Source organism: Pseudoliparis swirei, chromosome 18, assembly GCF_029220125.1.
Source record: "Pseudoliparis swirei isolate HS2019 ecotype Mariana Trench chromosome 18, NWPU_hadal_v1, whole genome shotgun sequence".
Lineage (NCBI taxonomy): Eukaryota > Metazoa > Chordata > Actinopteri > Perciformes > Liparidae > Pseudoliparis > Pseudoliparis swirei.
Genome location: NC_079405.1, coordinates 21,431,580 through 21,442,876, shown reverse-complemented (window position 1 = coordinate 21,442,876; position 11,297 = coordinate 21,431,580). Strand labels below are relative to the sequence as shown.

Sequence of the window (11,297 nt, the reverse complement as noted above, 5' to 3'; positions counted from 1 at the left end):
TTACTTGTGAAAGTGTCAAAAATCCTTTAGGTCATACATAAACAGCAGTGGGCCTTTGAAGTCAGTAAAAATGTAAGATTTTTGTCCCCCTAAAATAAAAAAGTATATTTCAGTATAAATAACTGCCTGTGACTGTATCTGTACAGGAAAAGGTCTATATAGGTGTGTAACTGCACTAGTACTAAACACCTGCTTCAAATTTGAAGAGGATAGGACAAAGTATGACAATCCTACATTGTTTTTCATGAAAAGATCCAGGCGGAGCTCCAAAAAGGACATTTGCAGACTCCAAATGCTCACATGGTACCCAAATTATATTATGAGACACTGAAGGTGTTTTCCTTTACATGTTGATATGTTTCAACATATACCAATGTAAAGAACTGTCATATCACTGCAAAATATAACTTTTACTCCAAGTAGAGCAGATTTATTGCTAAATAATATATAAATATATACTACATATATATCGATATATATACACATAGTGACATATATATGTAGTATATATACGTATATACTACATAATATATATACACACACAAATATACAGGACTGTCTCAGAAAATTAGAATATTGTGATGAAGTTCTTTATTTTCTGTAATGCAATTCAAAAAACAAAACATGCATTCTGGATTCATTACAAATCAACTGAATTGCAAGCCTTTTATTCTGATTTATTGCTGATTGAAACATGGCTTACAGCTTAAAACTCAAATATCCTATCTCTAAATATTAGAATATCATGAAAAAGTATACTAGTAGGGTATTAAACAAATCACTTGAATTGTCTAATGAACTCAAACACCTGCAAGGGTTTCCTGAGCCTTGAAAAACACTCAGCTGTTATAAATCTTTTTTGGTCTGAGGAAATATTAAAATTTTATGAGATAGGATTTTAGAGTTTTCTTAAGCTGTAATCAGCAATATTAAAAGAATAAAAGGCTTGCAATATTTCAGTTGATTTGTATTGAATCCAGAATGCATGACATTTTTGTTTTTTTAATTGCATGACAGAAAATAAAGAACTTTATCACAATATTCTAATTTTCTGAGACAGTCCTGTATATGTATGTATAAACATATATATATATTATATATATTCTAACAAGAAGATGTCTCCGGAGAGAGCGAGAGATTTGAGAAAGGAACTTTTGTAAACATTTATCCAAAAGAAACTGCAAACAAAAACTACGCTGTATAGTCTAAATATCTTGAACCTCCTCTGACCTTGCCCCGTATGATCATTACATCGAGGTCACAGAGCTGAGCGTCCAGTTACACAGCCCTGGTGCCACCAGAGGAGGAGGCCTGTGGATGATATTGCTTTGCACGCGAGTTGCTCGGGTGGTCAATAAGACTTCCCCCATTATGGGAGGGGGGGGGGGGGGCTGTAGCGCGCGCGGGTACACCCTGTCCTTTGCTCTTCCTCCCATGTTGTGACACATGTTGTGGCACATGTTGTGACACATGTTGTGACACATGTTGTGGGCTGTGACCAGTGGGTTAGGGACTCACTGGGGCTGAAATAGTTCTGAAATAAAGGAGACAAAACTTCACATTTAATTGGTTGTAAACATTTCACTCATTTATTAAAAATATATTTAGTGTTATGTAATTATTTACATTTCTTTAAAAAAAGAAATATATTAAAAAATTTATATATATTTATATATATATAATTGTAACAAACTGTTTCCAAAGCAAATAGGGTTCAAATAAAATAAATTAAACTATTTTCAGATATTTTCTGTTCACATTTTTTTTCATGACTTAATAAACTGTAAAATGAGAATCCCTGTCACTGACTTGTTGGAGGCAGGAAGCTGAAAGCTGATTGGAGGACGTGGCTCCAGTCGTGTGTGTGTGCAGTAATACATCATCAGAGCTATGACGAGGTAGAATTAGACATCCCTTCAAAATAAAAGTCTATAATTCAAGTCTATCAGTTTATTGGGCTCCCAGGTTCTGATCCAGTCAGGGCGGTGCTGCTGTGGTCCCGAGACAACGGTCCAGAACCTCTTTGAGGCCCGTCAGCTGGTTCCCTCCGGTCATCAGCTTCTCCCTGGAGACACGAGACGTCCGTTAAAGACTGGGCTGGACACCTGGTGGTCCCCGAGGACCTCGAAGACCCCGAAGACTTCAAAGACCCTGAAGACCTCGACCATCTAGTTCTCATGATAAAAGACTGGGCTGGACACCTGGTGGGCCTCGAAGACCCCGTGTACACACACACACACACACACACTTTGTCTGCAGTAGTCGTGGCAACAGTTGCTCTTGTGCTTCCTCTTTGTTTCCGTTGGAACGTTACGCAACTCGATTGACAGCCCTAATATATAGACATATATATACAGTATATGTATTTATTTTTCTTAGGAGGATAAGCATATTAAAACTAGATATACATATATATACACACACACACACATATATATATATATATATATATATATATATATATATAATCGTTCTCTCTTTAATACTCTAAGTTTCAGTTACAGGCCCTTAACAACTACAGAATAGAAACAGTCATCCTTCTTCTTTTCAAGTGTGTGTGTGTGTGTGTGTGTGTGTGTGTGTGTCTACCTGTAGTCTTCTCGTGAGAAACAATCCAGAAGGTCTGTGGTGGTCAGTCTGGAGTCCATGTCAGCGATCTGAAACACACACACACACACACACATGTGGCGACCAATGAAAGGATGAATAAAACACACATTCAGGACTTTTCCAGGTCTGTAAATAAACATTTAAAAAGACTTTTCCAGGTTTCCATGACCATAGAATCCTGAAGAGCGCGTGAGGTAACCATGGCGACCGACTTTAATAGAGTTTCTACCATAACATGAGAAACGGTGCCGACCTTATTGGAGCGGAGGATGCTGAGCAGCGCCTGACCTTCCTCTAGCCCGGGGCCCGCCGTCAACACACTGAAACACACACACACACATACACACATTACACACTACAGGGACGAGCGGTTCCCAGCTGGCGCTCGTGAAGGGTGAGGAGGATCAACCGTTCCCAAATGACTCTTATCTAGTTCTGAGGCTAAAGGCCGAACAACTAAAACCACGAGATCGAGAGGCGCCGGGGAGCTCGGTGGCGGCGAGGGGTACTGCACCTCGTCCGGGGTCACACGTGTTGACGATCTCCTTTAACCCTTGTGTTGCCTTAGGGTCATTTTGACCCGAATCAAAATTACACCCTCCCCCCGCCTTAGGATTAATTTGACCCCATTCAATGTTTAATGTCGGTGTTCTTTCGGTAGTCAACAAACAAACATAAAGTGCCTCACACTTAAACTTGGAAAACAATATTAATTCTAATAATTTTCTGGAGGTTTTAATTGCTGGCGTCAAATTGAACCCAAGGGTAAAATATATTAGTAAGTATAAAGGTAACAGGAGGGTGAAACATGAATGGGTCAAAATGACCCAAAGGCGGGGGGAGGGTGTAATATTGATTCGGGTCAAACTGACCCTAAGGCAACACAAGGGTTAAACCTTTTGTGAAACCTCCGTGTGTACGCATGAGAGACAACCGTTTGATGAAAAGAATAAATATGAATATAAATGTTTATATATGAATATAAGAAAATGTTCATGACTTTTCAAAAACTTTTGGGATTTTATGTTTTACGGACTTGGCCTGGAAATAACAATGTTTAAACTCCAGGACCTTCACACACACACACACACACACACACCTGCTGAAGGCTCGGAGCAGCTGGGCGACCACGGACCGCAGCTCGTGCAGGCAGACCGCGGCGGCGGAGGACCCCCCCCCCCCACCGGCCTCTGCGTGGCGTCGTGGTCAAAGCCCAGAACTCTGAACACCTCCAAGCTGAAACACGACAGGGAAGCATGACCTTCAGGGGGGATTGTAATCACAACAAACAACCTCCTCAGAGTGGCGTTGCTCTTGTTCTCTTCTTCATCGTCCTCAAATGCTCTGGAAGCGAGATCACGTGTCACACCCACCTCCTCTGAGACAGGCGGGCCCACGTGGTCTCAAACAGGGCCCACACCTCCTGGTGGGGCGGCGCGGCTCCTCCTCTTCGGTATCGTTCATGTCGACGTCACGGGCTGGAGCTTCACACTGCGCACACACACGCGCACACACACACGCACACAGTGTATAATATGAATATATGCATCCTTCTCAACCCTTTCAAATCTGACAGAGTCTCTCGTTTGGAGACGTGTGAGTGGATGTGGTTGAATGAAGAGGAGCTGCTGACCGGCGGCGGCGGCCGCAGCGCGTTGTCGATGTTCTCCATCGTGGAGACGGCCCCGGGGACGAGTCGCGACCTTTCCCTGAAAACGTTGACGAGCTCCTTCGCTTGCCGGACGGCGGCCGCCGTCGTGTCGCAGGTCGCCGTTTGGCCTGAGGAGACAAACGAGGGATATACAGTATACATATATACAGTATACATATATACAGTATACATATATGTATATATAAATCAGGCATGTGACCATCAATGCACATGAAGGTTTACACATATTTCTATGACTGTTGATTCTTTTGAACTCATGAACATATCAACATATCAAGACTTCTCCCGCGTGGAGAACCTGTGGGTCAAACATGACTCACCTGATAAGGACGTACAGGTATACATGACATACAATGCATCAACTCAGACACAACTTCATCATCACTTATGACCCACGAGCAGTGTGTGGCAGTGTCTCTGCAGAGCTCCGCCCCCTTTCTCCATGCTCTGCAGAGCTCCGCCCCCTTTCTCCATGCTCTCTTGTCTTTGTGTTCTGGGCTTCAGCCTTTGTGTCCTGGCTCACATGCACGCTCACATGCACGCTCACATGCACGCTCACATCACATGCACGCTCGCTCACATCACATGCACGCTCACATGCACGCTCACATGCACGCTCACATCACATGCACGCTCGCTCACATCACATGCACGCTCACATGCACACTCACATCACATGCACGCTCACATGCACGCTCACATCACATGCACGCTCACATCACATGCACGCTCACATGCACGCTCACATCACATGCACGCTCACATGCACGCTCACATCACATGCACGCTCACAGCCTGCATAAAGGAGACTAGAAAATTGCATGAAGTACTTTTCCACTCGTGCAGCCTCGCCTCAACTCCTCCTCTCCTCTCTCCTCTCTCTCCTCTCTCTCTCTCTTAATTAACCGTGCCATGGTTGTAGCAGCCAACCAGGTGGACAGAGACTGAGTGAGAGGCTGTGATGTCATCAGATGATGTCATGATGCTGCAGTGGACCGGTCAGCATCTTTCTGACACACATTCGATTCTCCCGTTTTAGCAGATTGACCTCATTCTGTCGTGTTGCAGCGCAGACGCAGCGCAATGCAGCGCAGAGGAGTGTTTCCTCTGAGGGACGACTCTTACTGATGCTCACCCCCAAAGAGGTTTAACAACGATCAGAGACACAAAGAATACGTTTACATTTCAACACCTCGTTGATGCTCTCGTATCTCACCTTTATTTAGTCTTCATCCCCCAAAATCTAATTGTTCACGTTCTAAGGAAGATTACAATATGACATCATCAACAGAGATGATGCTAAATAAAACAAAGCAAGAGGCTAACACACAGGTCATCAACTCTTTTCTAGAAGCTCGATTCATTTGTCTCAACAATGTGGTTAAGATTAAAAACATTTGTACTGAGCTACAAATAAAATGTGGGACTATAACCAAAAAAGACAAGACAGTTTACAGAAACAAAGATGTAGACACACCTACCTGAGCAGGTGAGCCACTATAATGTGTTTCATGTATCATCTATTTGTTTTTTTCATGTCAAGGTCATGAATTATATATAGTGAAGTGTTCATCGTTGCAACAGATTCAAGGCCAAAAACCCCAAAGACTATACAGGAACTCTTTATCTGGGTAACACATTTTAAAAAAACATTTAAAAACTTGAAGACTGTTGAAAACGACTCGGATAATGACCTGAGTTGAAGAAGTCGATGAGGTGTAAGACGTTGTCCAGCTGCCTCCGTGGGGCCACCTGGCCGAACACAGCGATCCAGTGCTTCTTCAAGCACCGCAGGACATCGTGGAGAGTCCACGGCGGCTTCAGGAACACGATCTGAGAGCAGCAGAGACATCACAGGCTCAACGTGGTCTGGACTCTGGGACAGCCCACAGGAGAAGACTGGTCCTCTAGATCCACCCCAAACAGATCAGTCTGATCTCAAATGACCGCATTATAAACTAAAAATGCGCCTTTTATCCCTTCATGAATACCGGATATGAGTTATCAACGTTTTGAACGCAGTAATTAAAATACAGTCTAAAGATAACGTGACATTCACAGTTCCCAAAGTGACCTCCAGCCAGAGGTCTTCGAAGACGGCCTTCATCTCCAGCTCCAACACGTCGGACAGAACCGCGTCTATAAAGAGGACGACAATTCCTGATCCGGTGCAGCTGAGGCCACCTTGCCCCTTCCGGCACCGTTCCTCGAGCCACACCTCCAGCTTCACTTACTCTGCAGCTGTGCTTCCGCACCCCCCGCTGCCACATACACAGAAATACATGCATAAATATACACGTAAATACATATATATATACACACAAATATATACATAAATACATAAATATATACATAAATATATACATAAATATATACATAAATACATACATATGTAAATAAATATATACATAAATATATACATAAATATATAAATACATGCATAAATACATACATATATACATAAATATATACATAAATATATAATACATACATATGTAAATAAATATATACATAAATATATACATAAATATATGTATATATTTTAGAGTAGAGACTGTGTCTGTCCCACGGCCACTTCAATTAAATAAATCAAAAGTAAGCAGAAGAGGAGTCGTACACAATAACCTTATACAAGTTAACACAATTATTTCAGCAGTGCAACAAAATAGGTCTATTAAATGTGGTCTCCTAAATATTCGATCTCTGTCATCTAAAGCTGTGTTACTGAATGATTTAATATCAGATAATCACATTGATTTATGTTGCCTAACTGAAACCTGGCTGAGCCATGAAGAATATGTCTGCCTGAATGAATCGACTCCTCCAAGTCATATTAATACTCACATTCCTCGAGGCACCGGTCGAGGAGGTGGAGTAGCAACCATCTTTGAATCGAGCCTATTAATTAATCCTCAACCAAAATTACACTACACCTCATTTGAAAGCCTTGTTCTTAGTCTTTCACATCCAACCTGGAAAACACTACAGCCAATTCGATTTGTGATTCTGTACCGCCACCAGGTCCATATTCAGAGTTTATATCTGAATTCTCAGAAATTTATCAAGTTTGGTTCTTAAAACCGATAAAGTTATTATTGTTGGAGATTTTAATATCCATGTGGATGTTGATAATGATTGCCTTAGTGCTGCATTCATCTCCTTGTTGGACTCGATTGGCTTCTGTCAGAGTACAGAAACCCACTCACAGCTTTGGCCACAGCTTGATCTTGTTCTTACTTATGGCGTTGACATTGAGCATCTGAGCGTCTTCCCACAGAATCCTCTTCTGTCAGACCACAACCTCATAACTTTTGAATTTATACTACCGGAGTGTACTCCGTTAGACAAAAGTTTCTACACTGTCTAACTGATAGTGCTGTAGCTAAATTTAAAGAAGCGATACCTTCTGTATTTGATTCGATACCACGTGCCAATATAACAGAGGACTCCTAGTCTAACTTTAGTCCGTCCCAGATTGATCATCTTGTTGACAGTGCCACAGGCTCTCTGAGAATGACACTGGACTCGATAGCCTCTGAAGAAGAAGACAGTGAGGAAGAGGAGGTTTGCTCCTGGTATAACCTCAGACCCGCAAACTGAAAGCAAGCGTCAAAGCTTGAGCATATGGCGTTCAACTAATCTCGAAGAATCCCGCTTAGTTTGGCGAGATAGTCTTAAAACATATAAGAAGGCCCTCCGTAATGCCAGAGCAGCCTATTACTCATCAATAATAGAAAAATAAAACAACCCCAGGTTTCTCTTCAGCACTGTAGCCAGGCTGACGAGAGTCACAGCTCTGTGGAGCCGAGCATTCCTATAAACCTTAGTGGTAATGACTTTATGAACTTCTTTAATGAAAAGATTTTAACTATTAGGGACAAGATTAATAATCTCTTGCCCATAACCAATGCCAATCTGTCCTCAAGTGGAATGGCCTTGGAAACCGCTGTATGCCCTGGTGTATTTGGAGGGATTTTCTCCTATCAACGTGACCAATTATTTTCAACGGTTTCTACTTGAACACGTCTACCTGTCTCTTGGACCCCATCCCGGCAGGCTGCTTAAAGGCGTTTGCCTTTAATTGGCGGCTCTCTATTAGATATTATCAATGTGTCTGCTAACAGGCCACGTACCACACTCCTTCAAGGTGGCTGTTATTAAACCTCTCCTGAAGAAGCCCCTCTCTGGATCCAGAGGTATTGGCTAACTACAGACCGATCTCTAACCTCCCTTCCTCTCCAAGATCCTTGAGAAAGTGGTACGTAAATCAGTTGTGCGACTTTCTACATCATAATAGTTTATTTGAGAAATTTCAATCAGGATTTGAAAACACCACAGCACCGAGGCGGCACTGGTGAAAATTACAAATGACCTCTTAATGGCAGCAGATAAAGGACTCCTCTGTCCTGGTCTTGTTAGACCTTAGTGCTGCATTCGACACCATTGACCATGACATCCTGTTACAGAGACTGGAGCAGTCGATTGGCATTCGAGGCACGGCACTAATTTGGTTTAAATCCTATTTATCAGATCGATCTCAGTTTGTATTTGTAGCGATGGCCTCGATAACCACCAACGTTAATCACGGAGTTCCACAAGGTTCTGTGCTTGGACCAATTTTATTTACCTTATACATGCTTCCTTTGGGCAATATTATCAGGAAACACTCCATAAACTTTCATTGTTATGCAGATGACACTCAACTATATTTATCGATAAAACCAGAGAGAGCAACCAACTCTGTAAAATTCAAGCATGTCTTAAAGACATAAAACATGGATGACCTGCAACTTCTTGATGTTAAACTCAGACAAAACCGAAGTAATTTTAATCGGCCCTGAGCACCTCAGAGATCAATTATCTGGTGATGTGGATTCTGTAGACGGCATTGCCCTGGCATCCAACACCAATGTAAAGAATCTTGGCGTTATCTTTGATCGGGACTTGTCCTTTAACTCCACGTAAAGCAAATCTCAAGGACTGCATTCTTTCATCTACGTAATATTTCAAAATCAGGCACATCTTGTCTCAAAAGATGCAGAAAAATTGGTTCGCGTTCGTTACTTGAGACTGGATTACTGCAACTCCTTATGAGCAGGATGCTATAATAGAACTCTTAGGTGCCTGCAGTTGATCCAGAATGCTGCAGCTCGTGTTCTCACTAAAACTAAGAAAAGAGATCACATCACTCCTGCACTAGCTGCTCTGCACTGGCTCCCAGTAAAATCAAGAATCAGTTTTAATATTCTTCTCTTAACCTGCAAAGCCTTGATTCGTGATGCTCCATCATATCTTAAGGAGCTTGTCGTACCATATTGCCCCACTAGAGCTACGCTCACTAAATGCGGGACTACTTGTAGTTCCTAGAGTCTTAAAAGTAGAATGGGAGCCAGAGCCTTTGGTTATCAAGCTCTCTTTTTAGGAACCGGCTTCCAATTTCAGTCCGGGAGGCAGACACAGTCACCTCGTTTAAGAGTAGACTTAAGACTCTCTTTGACAGAGCTTATAGTTAGGGCTGAATCAGGTTTGCCCTGGTCCAGCCCTTGATATGCTGCTATAGGCTTATAGCTGCCGGGGACGTTTTAGGATGCACTGAGTACCTATCTCCTCTTTTTTCTCTCCTTAAGGATGAATTTCATCTCTCAATCACACGTTACTAACTCTGCTTTCTCCCCGGAGGTCCTTTGGACTTTACGTCTCATGGGGTCGTCGGCCCCTATGAGACGGCATAGATCTATCTGCCTGATGGATCGTCTGGGTCGTGGAATTCTGCTCATGACTACGCCACTGTCCTGTTGAGACTCCGCCTCCTCCTCCCCACCGCCATCTGCCTGATGGATCGTGGAGGTCTCCATCGTGGAATATGCCTACTATGAACTATTCATACACTCTGTCATATTCATTGAATGTATTTTAACTCTAAATCTGTCCTTCTGTACACATTACATCTATTGCATCTGTCCATCCTGGAGAGGGATCCTCCTCTGTTGCTCTCCTGCAGGGTTCTTCCCTTTTTCTCCTGAAGGGTTATTTGGGAGTTTTTCCTGGTCCGATGTGAGGTTTTGGGGCAGGGATGTCTATGTGTACAGATTGTAAAGCACTCCGAGACAAATTTGTAATTTGTGAAATTGGGCTATACAAATAAACTGAATTGAATTGAATATACAAATGTAAATAAATACATAAATACAACCATAAACACATGCATGCATACATACATGTGTTGTATGCATGTATACCTACATACATGCATTTATACATGGATGCATACATGCATGTATTTATGATATTATGGAATGTGCTGTTAAGTATTCCCACCGTGATGGAAAATGGCCAAACACCCGTCCCCATTGACCCTCGGCTCACCTTCCACAGGGAGGCCACTTCCTCTTCCTGTTCCCTCTCGACTGCGTGGCCGGGCTGGTGTGTGTGTGTGTGTGTGTGCTGCGGGGGATGGAGGCCCCGTCTGGACTGTCTACTCTGGTCCTCCAGGTCGTTCTTGCTGAGCGCGTTCACTCCGCTCAGGAGGGCCTTGCTGCAGAGGTTCTTATCGTTGCTGGAGAGGAAGGAGAGCACAGAGGGAGGGAGGAACCCCACGGAGGGGTGTTGTTGGGGTTCATGCCTGTTTTCTTTTGATGTATGACCTTTTGATGTTGTATTGTCTGAAGGATTTATAGAGGTTTTAATCCACTTCCTCTCTAATAGATACATCTGACCTTTATTTTGAAAAGCTAAAAAGAATCAAAGTTTTAGTTTTACATTCGAAAGCCAACAGAACGGCCACGGCTCTAGATTCGGATGACGAGCATTTATACAGTAAAGTTTATAGTTTAATGGGCCGATAAACGAGGCTGAAGATCTTCACGCTGGTGATAGTTCACAAGTTTATGTTCATTGTGACCCAAAGGAGGAAAATAAAGGAGTTTCACCAGCAGTGAGTTTCATGCCAACTCATGTCCACGGGGAGCCGTGACAGCAGAGTCTTTAGAGCCGTGATAACACACACAGCATTAGG

At 42.7% G+C, this 11,297-nt stretch overlaps 1 protein-coding gene across 1 annotated transcript in view; it reads right to left on the bottom strand.

Annotated features, from left to right (window-relative positions):
* Window positions 1-1,935: 1,935 nt before the first annotated feature.
* Window positions 1,936-11,297, bottom strand: part of LOC130207978 (uncharacterized) — a 13,679-nt gene continuing 4,317 nt past the window's right edge. Inside the window, exons 2-9 of the mRNA XM_056436798.1 lie at window positions 10,762-10,838; window positions 6,342-6,421; window positions 5,977-6,115; window positions 4,244-4,389; window positions 3,984-4,101; window positions 3,710-3,846; window positions 2,590-2,657; window positions 1,936-2,065 (exon numbers count right to left, since the gene is read on the bottom strand). Of these exons, the coding sequence (XP_056292773.1) occupies window positions 1,978-2,065; window positions 2,590-2,657; window positions 3,710-3,846; window positions 3,984-4,101; window positions 4,244-4,389; window positions 5,977-6,115; window positions 6,342-6,421; window positions 10,762-10,838 (853 nt within the window). The 3' untranslated portion in view covers window positions 1,936-1,977. The remainder of the gene's footprint in view (window positions 2,066-2,589; window positions 2,658-3,709; window positions 3,847-3,983; window positions 4,102-4,243; window positions 4,390-5,976; window positions 6,116-6,341; window positions 6,422-10,761; window positions 10,839-11,297) is intronic.